The sequence below is a fragment of the Gobius niger genome (assembly GCF_951799975.1).
Source record: "Gobius niger genome assembly, chromosome: 11".
NCBI classification, from domain to species: domain Eukaryota; kingdom Metazoa; phylum Chordata; class Actinopteri; order Gobiiformes; family Gobiidae; genus Gobius; species Gobius niger.
In genome coordinates, this window is record NC_136862.1 from 32,092,678 (window position 1) to 32,108,985 (window position 16,308).

Consider the following 16,308-nt stretch of genomic DNA (forward strand, 5'->3'; position numbering starts at 1 on the left):
CCACACACAGAGGAGCCCGGGGACAGTCACAGGAGGCAGAGGAGCAACTGAACCACCAGTCTTTGGGCTCACAGTGCACAGTTACTCACTATGCGGACAGTGCCATCGCTTTGATATGCAAAAATCCCTGTGTAGGAAACAACAGTAGCACGAACTCCACACAAACACAGATAGGCCGCATTACATCACAATACGGAGTTTATTATGGGAATCTAATCGGGCCGAAAGTCCAGACAGATCCATGGAAAGAGTGATGAAGAGCGCGGGCACAAAACCGCAGACCACACACTCGTACGATGGAGGGGGTTCAGCTTTCTCCGACGTCCAGCCTCCCAGATTCAGCGCTTTATTTGGCCTGCACCGACTGCCCCACATGGATCACGTTACAAGAAATGGCAAACAAACAGAGGCCGGACGCCGCGAAAGAGATGCAGGCGAGAGAGAAAACGACACGCAACTGGATGAGTCATTTGCAACAGCGGTTTGTCCACAGCCATCCCTCTGCCAAGTCCAACTCGTCCTCTTTCACGATCTCTAGGGCTTGAAAAGACGCTTGTTGAGTAAAAACTGGTCTTGTGTGTTGTTTGTAGCGCCCTCTGGTGGCCACAGGGAGACTTTGGCACAGCATAACACTATACACAAGCCACCATGTCTGACCAACGGCATGCTAACAAAGCACAGTTGAAGCCCCGAGTTAGAGGCTGCCTGATATGGGTTCTTCTAAGGCCGACGCCAATATGCACTGCTGACACTTTTGGACAATATTCAAAAAGGTCATGTCTATAATCCTGTATGATGATTCTAAACTGCTTTATTAGGTGCAGAGGGCTGATTTATTCAGGACAATAGGGTTGTTCTGATGTACGATATCCTCGTCCATCGTGATGGATGAGCAACATCACGATGGAGAACCACCATCGTGATGCCACGCCCCCTCCTGTCAGAAACACGCACTGGTCTTCTGTGGGCCTTGTAAACCTACAAACTTTGCAGGATTGCACTGTAAATTAAATCACAAATATAACTAATATGCGCGCTAGTTTCAGTGGCCTGCCAGAAGCCAGAAGACATGAGGTGTTAGCTGTAATTGTTCGCTGCAGCGCTGCTCTATGTGATGCGATATGGCTCTCACATCGGAGCTAGCAGAGCGTGCATGGGTTTGGATATATCCTCAGGAAGGCCCGACAGAGGAGAGAGAGGAGAGAAAGAGGCGGTGCAGGAGGTACGAGGCTACGAGCTCACGGACCGGGCGGCGCGTGGAGCGGCTTTAAAAACGTGAGCTACGACGCAAACTTAGAAATATTGTCCCGTTCACCCACTGTTTCTTAAACATTACGTTCAAATTAAGCAAATGCAAATTGTTGCAGAGTTGCCGCTCTGAATAAGTCGTTCTCTCAGATTTTTACACACGAGTTTTAACACATTTCTTTTGCAATATTCGTGTTCCATGACTGTGTTCAGATCATGTTTAGTTTAGATCCATTTATCCTGCTATCTCACAATTTTCCTAATATAAATCATATGCAGCTTCTATATAGGCTATGTAAAGGTCTTTAAAAATGCTTATAATGAGAGATGGAAGAGATCATCGTCCATCACGATGGTTCACTGTAAACATCACAACACAATTATGGGGACATCGCCCAACCCTACAGGACATGCATGTTTAGGTACTTCAGAGGGAATTAGAAGCAAATGTCTGCAACATTGGAACTTTTTATGTGAAAAAACAAACTTGATGCGGGCGCAAGCTACCTTTTTTCATTTATTTTTATTTTATTTAATTTAAAATTATTTCATTTTTATTTAATAAACACTGATTTTCAGCAGGTTCCTGCTCTGCAGAACACACAAACACAGTATCAACATCAGCTCAACACTCGACATAATTGTGACCCAATGGCAGTATGGGTGGTTTCCATCACAGTGGTCTCTACAACGTGCCAGGATCAATAGTTTAGTCAGTGTTCTGGTGAGAGGCTCCGTCTACCAGAGACAAACTGCTCCTGAGGCATCATAGACGTCACTATAAAGGTGCCATGCTAACCACTGGGCCACGAAAAGATAAAATATGCACAAATAAAAAGTTTTGTTTTTCACTTAAAAAGTTGCATAAGACACCTTTAAATATAACAAATATGATCCGAGCCTCCGCTCACTTTAATGCTGTGACTCTTTCCAAACGGGAAATCTCATGCTCGGCCAAAAGCCAATATTGGAAAATACCCATATATCGGTTACCTGCTACCTGCTATATCAGTCGACCTCCACCCAGAACTAGACTCTAGAGAGTTTCTATTTAAACTTTAGCACTTGGACAGCAGCACTAACAAAGCAGCTAAGCGACTCATTCAGAAACATTGAGGGCCATTTGCAAAACAACAGTGATCAGAGGTGGGTTTAGTGACAGCTGCCCACTTTACTGTCACTGCCACAGCTCTGAAGGGCCAGCGTTACACAACTGTGGACAATGTCTTCCCCAAATCACTGTTTTGTTCCCAGAAAACAACAGAGGAAGTGACGCTGAGCCAGATCTGTCAATGTTTCACTTTGGGAGCAAAGAGGGAAGTGGAGCATCAACTGAAAATCAAACTTCATGCCACACTTTTACTGTTTCATGTTTTAGTAGTTTTGTTCATTATCGGTTTTGATTTTTGTTCCCTCATATTGGCTTCTGTTTTTGTATGATCAGGGTTTATACCGACAGCAGCAAGATTTAGTGCTTTTCATGCTTTTTCTTTGTACAATTGATACAATTTCAGCCATAACTGCTGCTGAAAGTGTAACTGTATTTCCTATGAACGTATGCAACAAAATTTACATTTAATGCCCGTTTGAATCCAGTTTAAAGGGATATTTCAGGATTTTTGACACAGGGCCTCATTTCCTAGTGTTGCTGATTTCTTGAGATTTTTTTTTTTTTAATTCATGCAGTTTAACTTATATTTGAAGAGTTTCGTGACGCTAGGCTAGTGCAAGGCTAGTGCATGTCTATGGTATCAGCTAGCCTGTATTAAACACAGTGTGACCCGCTCCACAGAGCACCTGAGGCAAATCACTTATAACACCAGGCTAACCATATAAACGTCTGTGTCCATAGAATAACTTTGCTGCGTAGCTTATACAACCACGAAGCTGATGCTGCTCAAATATAAGTTATTTTAAATGCAAAATGATTAAAATTACTCCATCGACAGATATTTATATGGTTAGTATAAGTGATTTGCCTCAGGTGCTGCTCAGCTGCTTGAATTACAAAACAAAAAAAATCTCCAGAAATCAGCAACACTCTGGATAACTAGGAAATGAGGCCCTATGTCAAAAATCCTGAAATATCCCTTTAATGCTTTTCAATGACATTTAAGGCCTTCATTTCGACAAAATCCCCAAAACACCAAAACACCAGATCCCAAATTTGTTTACGCAATAAACCCGACGGATTTGATCTCAAGGGTGTCACGGAAAGCCTGCACCTTTCGCCAATGGGACGACCCACAGCGGTGTCCTTTGGGAACTCTGTGCTGCGCTGTCGCTCGAGTGACGGCAGACAGGAAATGGAGGGTTAAAGAAAAAAAAAAAGAAAAAATGCAAAAATAAGAGGGAGTTTTGAATAAAGGAACAGAATAAAGGACCAAAATGACCGCTATCAAACAACGCTATCAAACAACGCACGCCAATAGAGCGCAGAAAGCAAAGCAGAACAATGCTGCCTTATGGTCAGGAAAGCTTTGACAACACAGCAGTAAACTTAAGCTCTAAAACAAGTAGGGAGACTAGTGAGAAGTTAGTGGTGCAAGCAAACAGCTGACCGCCTGGATAACTTCCATAACAGAAGAAAAGCATGTCCCGCTAGTCACAACTTTGTGCTTTCTGGGTATATTGCTTAAAGTTGAAAAAGTAACCGACCTAATTGACAAGTTCTGGTGGTCCGCTTGCAATGTGTCCAGTCCAGGGAATTAAAATCCAGCATTATATCCGCAAACGAGGAAGGGAAAAGTCCAGCGAGTAATCCGGGTATAGATCCAAACTGGTTAATACTCCACAAGTTGAAAAGTGTTCCTCGTTTGGCTTTAACCCTCTCTCTCTCTCTCTCTCTGCAGAGCTTTTTCCCTCCCTCCTCTCTCCCTCCCTCTCTCTCTCTCTCTCTCTGAGTTGGCTACATGTGTGTTTAGTGCAGGCCTGCTCATTTCCGGTTTGCTTCGGCAGCAGCTTGAGGCGGGCACGGCACACACATGGCTTTTCCCTGCATTCCTCCCACACTGCCGGTAACTGCCTGTAGCCGACTACAAAAGAGGGGGGGGGGGGGAAGCGAACACGACCTGGAATATGAATCTCTCTTATCGGTTTAGACATTTACGCAGCAGGTCATGGAGTTTCAACTTTTTCCTTTTTTTTTTTAAAGCTACTACGGCACAGCGCTAGTTCTGCCTTGAGGATAATGAGCCCCATTGCCCCCCACACACTGGACACACCTCCCGTCTCCCCTCCCCCTGGTCCTGCTACCCAGTGACCCGCGCAAAAGCTGACCGCGGACAAATGCCCCGCAGTCATTGATAGTTGGGGCTAATTTGTCCACAGTTGTTCAGAGGAGGCTTTGTTTTGTTTTGGAAAAGGGCAGGCTTTTACAACTGGCCAGCTGCTGTGGCTCATTCCAACAGTGGCCACGTATATCCCACTGTGGGACGAGGATCGGGGTTTTATTCGGTTCACAGTGTGAAACAGGAGCATTCAGGATGGATATGCACATGCATTTCAGAACACGTTTGTACTGGGGTTAGAAGGCATTTAAAACCTCTCACCATCTGCCTTAACCGAGTGCCTTTTCTCCAGTTTGGCTTTACCCTTTAGATAAAGCTAAAAAAAACAAAAAAAAGAATCAAAATAGCGACAAAAACGAGGATGAAAATGTGCTCAGTTAAGCCCTTAACTCCCACCTAAACCGAGCACATTTTCTCCAGTTTGGCTTTACCCCAGTCCAAAAGCTTCTGGAAAAAAGCAACAAAACTGAGACGAAAACAATGATGGAAATGTGACAAAAAAGTGAGAAAACATTGACAAAAAAGGGACGAAAAATTGATGAAAAAGTGGCAAAAATGTCACAAAAATGTCACAAGAAATTGACAAAAAATTGACGAAAAATGACAAAAATGTGATAAAAATTTGACCAAAGAATGGCAAAAATGTGGCAAAATGTGGCAAAAAAATTAGAAAAAATATGACAAAATGTGACAAAAAAATGACAAAAAATTGATAAAAAATTGACAAAAAAATGACAAAAAATGTGACAAAATGCTACAAAAAAATGACAAAAATGTGACAAAAAAATGACTAAAAAATGACAATGTGATTTAAAAAAATTGACGAAAAAATGACACAAATGTGACAAAAAATGACAAAAAAGTTACAAAAATGATGAAAAAAAATGACGGAAAAAAATCTGATGACGTGACGAAAAAGATCCTCTCGGTTCAGGCAGGTTAAAGCGGGGGTTAAGAGGTTAACATGATGATTGGGCCTTTCCCGCGCGAAGACAAGCGCTCTAAGACCTCACAGGACACAACATCCCCATTTAACCCCGCATCTGCCCCCGCATCTGCCCCCGCATCTGCCCCCGCATCTGCCCCCGCTCTGTGCAAACACCAACGTCTGGCAAAGGAGGCGCAAAAAAAGTGGAAATGTTTGAAGAATGCCAGAAGTGTACGGTGCGGAATGTGTCGTCTGTAACCCTGTGTATGAAGCTTCGAAACGTCAGTGTTGAACTGTGACAGCAGGGGGCGCTGTATGAGGGGCATGGGGTATAGATAGGGGGGTAGAAAACTTCTCATGAGGGTCACCATTATATTCTCATATTTATCACGTACAAATCGGGTCCATATGGATGTTTTTCACAGCAAAATGGTTCAGCGGAGCACTCCTAGCTAATGTAGCATGAAGCTAATGTTAGTTTTGCAACCTTTCTGGTTTGCATTGTCAGTTTTTTTTAATTTATAGCCAGTTGAACCACTTCGCTCCTTTCCATTTCTTTATATTGTTGTTTAGCAGAAAAATATACTCATAATTCAGCATTTGTTACAGTAATGGTGGAGTAATGGTGGCTTTCCCCCAGGCTGCTTCAAAGACGACCAAATGTGAGCAATTCCAAACATGTCGTCTGGGTTGACTCATTTTAAAGCTCAAACTGAGCTCTTTCCAATTCAAAAAACAGGAATTCGCCATCACTTTTAGTTCCGGAGATATCGGCCTTTTTATCGGACAACAGCCGATATTGTAAAAAAAAAAAAGAAGCCTGTTATGCAGACGATTTCACAGGCGATTATGCAGTCTGTAAAATCTGCAGATCCACCTTTATTAAAATCGCGATGACATTAAAATTCCCTTCATAGTCCAGCCCTACACAGTACGACCTCATGAACAGTCATCTGCAGAGGCTATTGTAGCGCCCTGACATCTCTACAGTGTCTCAAACCAGATCAAATACTATCATTGACAACTTGAAGACAGGCTGCTTCATGCCTTCTCCCTAAAGCGCCGTAAAGCATTGTTGATACTTAAATGATAAGGATACAACCCGCCGAGCTCAGCGTGCACGTGTAAAACGAGTCAAAACAAGCGCACTTTCACTCGTCCTCCTGCTTTCACACACAGAACAGGGCTTCCTCTCCGGGACGTCTATAAACACACCTTCCTTTGTCTGGCATTCCTCAGGCAGCAGGGACTTGCTGGTGGTTTGGAGGAGCAATTACCTACAGCAGCAGCGGTGGCTCGGACAACATTCGGAGACATTTCAAAGCGTTTTCTTTCATGTTCAATCAAGAGTTTTTAGCTTTGTTTTCAGCTTTTAAGAATAATAAAGTTGTCCCAATCGAGGAAACAAATTTGGACACGTCACTTAAATGCAGACGACTCTCAAATCACTGTGAGCTTGGAACAAATGGATTGAGTCATAATCTCAGAAGTAAGGGCCATTGGGCCATTTTTTGGGAGTTAAGAGGTTAATGAGGCTGCATTAACCTCTTAACTCCCACCTGAACCGATCACATTTTCTCCAGTTTGGCATTACCCAAATCTAAAAGCTTATTGGGGAAAAAGGCGTCAAAATGAGAAGAAAATGAGGATGTAAACGCAGCAAAAAAAGTTCAAAAAGTGACAAAAATAGCGACAAAAAACCAACAAAAAAGCAACAAAAAACATAAAATGTGACAAAAAAAGTGACAAAAGAGCAGCAAGAAAGTGACAAAAATTGATGAAAGTGCAGCAAAAAAAGAGACAAAAATGTGACAATAAATTGATACAAAACAGCGATAAAAAGTGACAGAAAAACCCAACAAAAAAGTGTCAAAAGAGAAGCAAGAAATGAACAGAAGTGCAACAAAAAAGTAGCAAAAAAGTGACAAAAAGTAACAAAAAAAGTTGGCAGAAATGAGAGGGAAAAAACATGAACATATTGACAACAACGTGGCAACAAAGCGAGGAAAAACATCAGTTTTGTGGGTCTTAGCTTTCAAATGAGGCGTTACTCTGGCCTTTAGGTAAAGAGGAGAGAATGCATTCGGTTTAGGCGGGTGGTAAGAGGTTAACCTCTTAACTCCCCCCTGAACCGAAAGGATCTTTTTCCTTACGTCAACAGATTTTTTTTCCATCATTTTTTTTGTTGGGTATTCAACTCATTTTTGTCATTTTTTTGTAATTTTTTCTTCAATTTTTTATAAATTTCTTGTCATGTTTTTGTAATTCTTTTGTCACATTTTTGTCATTTTTTCGTAAATTTTTTGTCAATTTCTTCTGACATTTTCGTGACATTTTTGCCACTTTTTCATACATTTTTCGTCACTTTTTTGTCAATGTTTTCTCACTTTTTTCTCACATTTCCATCATCGTTTTCGTCTCAGTTTTGTTGCTATTTTCACAGCTTTTTTCCAGAAGCTTTTGGACTGGGGTAAAGCCAAACTGGAGAAAATGTGCTCGGTTCAGGTGGGAGTTAAGGGGTTAAAGAGATGAGATGTAAAGCTGGTCACTTTATGCTCACTACTGCCATCTCAGGTCTTACGTGTAACTGCACTAACTTTTGGGCGCAGCTACTGTATAAAAACCTCTGATACCATGAAAAGGGGCTTGCAAAGATGTACTTCATGCATAAACAAAGGAAACTTCAGTGCATCATCTACACAATTGCGATATGAACTGGAGAAACGTAAACAAGCCCATGTTTATGGAGACGCGCCACAGCTGTCAGATAATGAGGTGCTATAAATACAACCACAGGCTCCTATAGGGACGCAGTGTGAAGGCATCAACAACAGAAGCAGCAGCATCTCTGTTTATCATCAGTCTGATCAACCTGTGTTACCAAATATCATTCTCAAACAGGAAAAATACAAAAACAAACAGACGTTAAACTGCTACAGGCGTGTGTGGTTCGGTGTGGCGTGTTTTGAGTTCAGTACATACCAACAGCGGGCCAGGTACATGTGCTCCTTCACGAACACAGAGCCCGAGAGGAGGATGTACCAGCAGGTGGCGATGGTGTCAGGGCTGCGAGACACAAACAAGGAAAGGGGTTGACAAAACATTCATTAAACTTGGTCAGTGAAAAAATAAAATTAAGTTTAATGTTTGACTGAACCCCATTAAAAAAACAGAACTAAAACAAAAAATAAACTACCGTGAATGCTCTAATATAGGCCGGGGCTTTTATTTACTCAAGGGCATCTAGGACCAGGCCTTTATTGGAACCAGGCCACAATTAGAGACAGGCCTTTAATTCTATTTGAGCAAAACGGACGACCAGGAAAATGAAGAAAAACTAGATTTGTGTCCATTTGCACCTAAAATATTAGGTTCATTTATTAATTAACATTTCAAACCCTCTCCCAGCGGTTGGAACATTGACGCCTTTTATTTTGTCGGGACAACAGGAAGTGTTTTGTTGCTGTTAGCGGAGCTTTGACATCAATGTCACTGCAGGCTCTGTTTCGTTTTTACCGCGGACCAGATTATTTGTTGTTATCTTGTGTAAAAGGCGAGTTTAGACGGAGCGTTTGTGTTTGTGATCGATCATGAGACTGACCCGAGAGAAGACGAGACGCTCGCGCTGATGGGAGGAGTTATTTTGAGGCGTGGGACTGACCTGCACACGGAGCAGCTGGACGTGCTTTGAAGACGCGATGGTGACTTTATTAAAACCCTGGAGGGTCAGACAACATTTGTTGCTTTCCCTGTTTCCACAAATAGTCACTGGAGGTTTGAAAAGTGGCTAAATCTGTGTCAAAGTTACGCTCGGATCAGCTCCTCCACAGCGTCCCCCTCGGCCCGGGTTCTCGTTTGTTTACTTCCTGTACGTGAGTTTTCATTTACACCAGTATGAGACAAATTCCTAACATGGGGAATATTTCTACCGCTATAGTTTCTAATAAAAGCCCCGGCCTGTTTTAGAGACCAGCTTTAATTTGCCTCCGCCAGCCGCGAACCCGGCCACTGTTAGAGACCCGGCCGCTAATGGAATACAGGCCAGTATTAGAGAATTTACGGTAATACATGTTTTTGTAATTGTGAATGAATCACCATATAGTTGTTGATGGTTAATTTCGTTGACTAAATATTTCGTCCTAATTTTAGGGCATGGTTCATGAGACTAAAATTGAGGAGAATTATTTGACTAAATCTAGACTAACACCAAATAAAAATATGTTTGGATGGAAGTTGTCATTTTCATTGGGTTCGGTCACTTGTGAACCATATACATACAATTGTTGTCCATTTATTTAGTAGCACAACTTTTTAGTGAAGCGGAACAAATGTTACACTTGTTTCACACAGACGCTATTGAGTGGCGGACTTATACTAATACTTGGGCTTATTTTTTATTGTGGTCTCGCCATTTTGTCCTAATGTCTGAATGTCCAGAGAGAAAAACAGTGCACTGAACATTTCCCACAATGCATTCTGAAAAGTAGTGAGCAGTGATGGGTCAAAATAAACCACAATGCATTGCAAGAGTCAGAGGAGAACATACAGAGACAGGTCTTTGAATGAAAAACAGCTGTTCATTCACATGTTGCGTATTTTTTATGAATAAACTACTTGTGTTTACGGTGAAAAGTGGCTAATGTTAGCTGCTAACCTTTAGCTTGAGCTGTTAAATGCTCCATAGCTTCCTCTCTCAGGTATTAAGGCAATAATCCAGGAAATGTGCGTCCATGTGCCCACCGGGCTCAACACTTTCTGCAGAAAGTAGTGGGCTGCATGTCCGAATCCCCAACAGAATCAGGGCACTATGTTGGTTGTTTTCAGGTTGTAGAAAGTGATGATGTCACACCTCCATGTGGGGGCAGGAGCCAGTTGTTCCTATTGACTGCATTACACTTTCACAAGTAGTGAAAAAAAAAAAACACTGACTGCGTCCATGATCCAAAAACTTTCTCAAAAACTAAATCATTTGACCTGCCCCGCACCTGTGTAAATATTATAAGCCTTTAGAACGCTGTGATTTTCTACTATATAGTGTGGGTGTATATAGTGAATGAGGGGTTAGGACATTCGCACATAACCTTGGTGTATTATTTCTCAGCGCTGCCTTTTGAGTGGTGGCAGAGATTATACTCATTCATTTCTGAACCATTGAAAGTATTCAAACACTTGAAAATGTGAGCGCGTAGGTGTTTGTTGTTGTCACACTGTCATCGCTCCGGTCCAGTGATACACTGTATGAGTCACTGGGCAAAAGCATTGGTTTAAGGGTTAAAGGGATACAGAAGTTGATTGAAGAAGTGTTGTGGATAAATCTACAGAATTGTTAAAAAATAAATTATAATCTAGATCTAAATCAGTCTCTGGAATTGCAATACTACAATAAGATGAATTTCCAAAAAAGTCATTGAAAATGGTTAGAAGTTATGTCTCGCTGGGAAAGAATTGTTGTCCACTATGACTGTTAAAGCAGAAGAAAACAGCAGCTGATGCAATCTGGGAAGTGCAAACCAGTCACTCGTCAGGCCACTAAGTTTCAACACTGTTACGTAACATTACCGTTTTTACATATCATCATGTCCAATAACATATCTTCAAGTCAGAACGCTTCTTCCTGAATGCACATCTTGAATTGAAATAGCAGAGGTGCGTGATCCCAGACATGAAAGCCAAGTCCCCGGTGATGCATTTTGCATCGGATAAATGTATTGGTCGTGTGCAAAGAGCTATGGAGCAGCTCCATTATGTGCCATTACTGAGGCGTCCATTAGCCGCAGGGAGACGCGCTCAAATGTTTAGGCACGAAATCCTGTGTCACAGCGGGAAGGAGAGGGGACTTAGAGAGGAAAAAGGGAGTATTTGGACAGCATGAAGACAAAAGGCTGGATAAATGAAGAACATGTGGGTATTGATTGCGTGACACGGTGGTTTTGGAGTCATGTGTAAAGGGTGAACTTACAAGAACAGGATGTGGTTGGCTTCATGTCTCTCGTATCGGGCGGAGGAACACATCGACCTGAAGGAACAACATAAGAAAGTCATTGCAAAACACTTCTTCAGTAGAAACATATTCAAGTCCACCTTATATTGATACAATTCTATGTGATTCACGATTTGTGGGTTGAAAAAGTTGCCAGCACCGTGTCTATTTACACCAATTAAGGGCTCGGGAGAATCGTAAACAAAAGTCCCAGGCGCTTATTAGCAGGAACGTAATTGGATCGACCCCTTGGCAGCCGGTCATTTGGAGGTGTGACTGTTCTGGCAAAGACAGACATTTTCATATGAGTCCAAATCCATTTAGTTCATATTGAATGAGCCACAAAAGCCATGTCTAATACTGCAATCAACGGGACACAGCTTCTGTTAATAACAGCAATTTAAGCGCCTGGTGTTTCAAATCCTCAATGACAAGTTTCAAAAATGATGCCAAACATTCAGTAGCATGTAGGAAAGTTCTGCTGTGTGTTCTTTTTGTGTTGTTTTTCCCAATTACACGGCAAAAAACAACAACATTTTGTTTAAAAGTATTTAGTCAAGTTAGATATATTGGATGGTAATAATGTATAACTTAAAGCCGCCTTCAGCTATTCCATTTTGCCGGCCTGGAATTGTTGCATTCCCACATCGCATTGAACACATTGAACACCCCCTAACAACACATACAGCAGGGGTAGGCAACGTCAGGCCCGGGGGCCAAAACCAGCCCTCCATCATCAAACTATGGCCCTCGAGATGATTTTGAGAAATATTATGCCCCAAATCAGAGATCAAATGCCTGTTAAAGTACTCTAGAAATGTGAAAACGGCCATAATCCTAAAAGAATAATCATCTAAAGGAAGAAATGACTTAAATCTACTTGAATTAAGAGATTAAATCTAAAGTTTGAGTAGATTTGGTCTGGCCTTAGAGCAGATAAAACCTATTCTTGCCAATGGAACAAGCACAATTTTTTTTTTGTATAATTTCAAGTGAAATGGCCCTCCACCGAGGAAACTTGCCTACCCCTGACATCCAGCATAACTTAATAATCAACAGACTGACCGGAGCTGGTGTTCTCGGAGGTGGGAGAGGACGTCCATGCGGTAGAGGTGGCTGTAGATCGTGTGGAGGTCCTGGAAGAAAACAAAGTAAAAAATGTATGGTGAGCGGAGTTATAACCTTCATTCCAAGTCACACAGGATTGAGAGAGTCCGCATTTAAATGACACATTGAGTGGATTCATCAAAATTCTAGCGAGAGAGGATTGGCTGCAAACAGAGCCACAGACACTCCTGCCTTTGAACAGCAGGGAGCCGTCTGCGAGGATCAAACGCAACTTTTTGGAAAGAAGAAGAAAATAATGGCGTCAAATGTCATGACCTAAAATATTCACTCAAGTTTGTGTAAGTAAACTTCAGTCTCCTGGTCTCGGCTGCTCTCAGGGACCAAGAACAGCAGCATATCACTCCTCGATTCTTTCACACTTGTCAATATACCAAGTTAAGGAAGGAGGTGCCCGACAACTGCTATCTCACCGTTTGGCTCTAAATAAAGCCTCATTTCGACAGGACCAGACCGGAACGGACCGGAGCGGTTTGAAGCTGTTTCCACTGCCAAAAGTGAACTGCTCCGCTCCAAAAGGGGGGTCCAACCCACTCCAGTCCCAGAGCACTTCAGCCATGGGGTCTGGAGCAGTTTGCAAACTAGACCAGTTTGGGGGGAAAGGGGAGGGGGGCTTGTCACCACTGTGATCGGTTCTATCATGACTGGTTCACAGAAAATATAGGCGTTTTTTGCCATCTCTACTCACAGCCTATGCCTGATTTGATGTGAAATCATTCAATTAAATTATATATTTTCCTCATATCTATGTCAGTAATTTACTGTTCAACTTTTCAAGTTTGATTTGCACAGTTTTCCCAAACATTGTTTCTTATTGCCCAAATGAGAGGAGCGAGGCCTCATATCACTCTTTTATTTTAGAATTCACTGTCAAACTAAAAAGATTAGGTTTACTCGTTTTGGGCATTTTTGTGATTTTTCTTTTTTCCTCAATAACTGTTCCTCTGGTGCTTAAAAACTGTTCAAACACTTGAGCCTCCTAATGGCCACATGTAACAGATACAAAGGTGTTTTGATGCAGGACTAAAGCACAGTGATATCAGGCTGTGGTTGTTGCCACATGAATATGAATGTCCTAGGCCCCTCCCATAACGACCCAGACCACTTTACCTTAAAGGGGGGTATTGTGCAAAATCGACTTTTTCAAGCTTTACATCATGTTATTCTGTCACTCCCTCATTAAAAACATGGCTGAAGTGTTGCCTTGGCGCATTCACGTATTTTTGAGTAATCTGTAAAAACTCTGATGGCGGCCATTTTAGGGATAGGTTTGCCTGAGTCCTCCTAGGAACGCCCCCACCTCCTGGAGACGCCTCCGAGCTTTCGTCACCAGCCGAGTAACCAACCACTGCTCCTCAGCAGAACCCCCTCCCCACTGATGCCACAGACAGCGTGTGGAGGGGGCGTGTCGGAAAGGCTCAGAGGTTCTTAAAGGAATAGGCCACCGTTTTTACATACTAAGATATGTTCTTACCTCACTTTAGACGTGTTAATATATCCCCGTCTGGTCTTTGTCCGTGCGCTCTGTCACGCAAATGGAGCACATACGCAGCCTCTCCCACATGTCACATAGCTTCGAAAAAGCTCACGATAGAAGCTACCAAGCTCTTCCATGTGTTCCCTATTTAAATAAAGTTACGTGAAGTGTTTTCATGCGAAGTATATTTACACAGAAATGTAGCATGTCGATTTTATAAGCAAATAAAAAGGGGGACTATATTGTGAGGCGTAATGATACGAGGAGCACAGCGTCCGCGTAGTAACTCCTAAAGACTTCCCCCGCTCACTTCCGTCAATAACCTTTAGGAGTTACTGCGCGGACGTTTTACTCCTCGTATCATTACGCCTCACAATATAGTCCCCCTTTTTATTTGCTTATAAAATCGACATGTTACATTTCTGGGTAAATATACTTCGCATGAAAACACTTCACGTAACTTTATTTAAATAGGGAACACGTGGAAGAGCTTGATAGCTTCTATCGTGAGCTTTTTCGGAGCTATGTGACATGTGGGAGAGGCTGCGTATGTGCTCCGTTTGCGTGACAGAGCGCACGGACAAAGACCAGACGGGGATATATTAACACGTCTAAAGTGAGGTAAGAACATATCTTAGTATGTAAAAACGGTGGCCTATTCCTTTAAAGAGACAGAGGCCTATTTCAAGACATTCGCTACAGCCATTTTGAGAGAGACATTTTATACAAGGCAGTTATTCTAATTTACTGCATTTACAGACCAACAGAAGGTTTGTCATCATTGTAGTGTGATATAGACTGGTGCTGTGGGACTGAAAAAAGCAGAATACCCCCTCTTTAAAGACACTTGACACAAACTTGCAGGCACTGCCCCCCTAAATGAACCGGTCTCAAGTGAACCGAACTGGTCTAGTGCTGTTGAAATGGGGCTTGAAGCGCCATTTACGAATGAAAATTAATATGATGAAATACTTAATTCCTTTTTTTTTTTTTTTATGAAACTGACTATAACCCCTTTGAGTTTTCGTAATCTAAAAGGTGACTAAAACTATCACTTTAAGAAATGACTAAAATGTGACTGAAACCGTCCAAAAGACTAAGAGGGGCTGCCAAAAACAACCCTGCGTCTGGTGCTTTCTAAAGTAAAAGTGAGTAATTACAAACTGTTTCAGACGGTTACTTGGCTTAAGTTGGCTCCGGTTCATACGAGTCTGAGCGGCTGAGAAATGGAACAACATCCTCCAGAGTTATTATCAGTGAGGCCGGGTGTCAGGCGATACCATGTGCGTTGTTGTGTGAAAATGCACGTGTCCGATATCAACGTGCGCCCTCTTAGACTGCGCCGAGGCATACGGACACTGCATGTTTACACGTAAATGACTCCACAATGAGACTGTAGCCTAAAAGCAATCCGAGAATGCGAACATCTCTGCCAATACCTGCACAATCAACACAAAACAAAAGAGTTGTGATGCCGAACGTCCTCCTCCCTGAACCTAAAGCAACTTCTTCAGTCAAACGTCTCTGTGAATGCGAGGCAATGTTCTTTCCCACTCAGAGAAACTGGGTACAGACACTGGTTTTCTACAGGAGACCCGCCTCAAGGATAAAGACCATTGTGTAGACTAAAAAGATTTACCATTCTAATTATAGCTCGAAAAGCATAGGAGCTGCTGTTATAAAAGACTATGTGAGAGAAGATCGCCACATGAGGTTGGAAAGGACACAGGGAATTCTGAGTATAGGCTGAAAGTTGAGCTGCAATATCATGAGGAAAATAATCCCTATAGGCGTCTTCTGCCTTGTTAAGGAACAGTATTAACCTCTTAACTCCCGCCTGAACCGAGAGGATCTTTTTCCTCATCAGATTTTTTTTCCATTATTTTTTTGTTGGGTAGTCAACTCATTTTTGTAACTTTTATTTATTTATTTTTTTAATCACATTTTTGTCATTTTTTTTGGTCTTTTTTTTGTTATTTTTTGTCAAATTTTCATCATATTTTTGTCATTTTTTTGTCACATTTTTGTCATTTTCTTTTTCTTTTTTTTTTACATTTTGTCACATTTTTCTCATTTTTCGTCAATTTTCTATCACATTTTTGTCATTTTTTTGTCACATTTGTCTTTTTGTCATTTTTTGTCAAATTTTTGTAATTTTTTGTCAAATTTTTGTAATTTTTTGTCACTTTTTTGTCATTTTTTCGTCCATTTTTCATCACATTTTTTTTTCCTTTTTTATCACATTTTTGTCATTTTTCAT

General features: G+C 41.8%; 1 protein-coding gene across 8 annotated transcripts in view; it reads right to left on the reverse strand.

Annotated features, from left to right (window-relative positions):
* Window positions 1–16,308, reverse strand: part of rapgef6 (Rap guanine nucleotide exchange factor (GEF) 6) — a 195,498-nt gene that overhangs the window by 141,696 nt on the left and 37,494 nt on the right. For 7 of the 8 annotated variants that reach the window (XM_079566299.1, XM_079566302.1, XM_079566301.1 and 4 more), the window contains exons 2-4: window positions 12,512–12,582; window positions 11,426–11,482; window positions 8,449–8,532 (exon numbers count right to left, since the gene is read on the reverse strand). In XM_079566299.1, the coding sequence (XP_079422425.1) occupies window positions 8,449–8,532; window positions 11,426–11,482; window positions 12,512–12,582 (212 nt within the window). Of the gene's footprint in view, window positions 1–3,906; window positions 4,050–8,448; window positions 8,533–11,425; window positions 11,483–12,511; window positions 12,583–16,308 lie in introns of those variants that run through there. The other variant, XM_079566304.1, reaches the window with a different exon arrangement.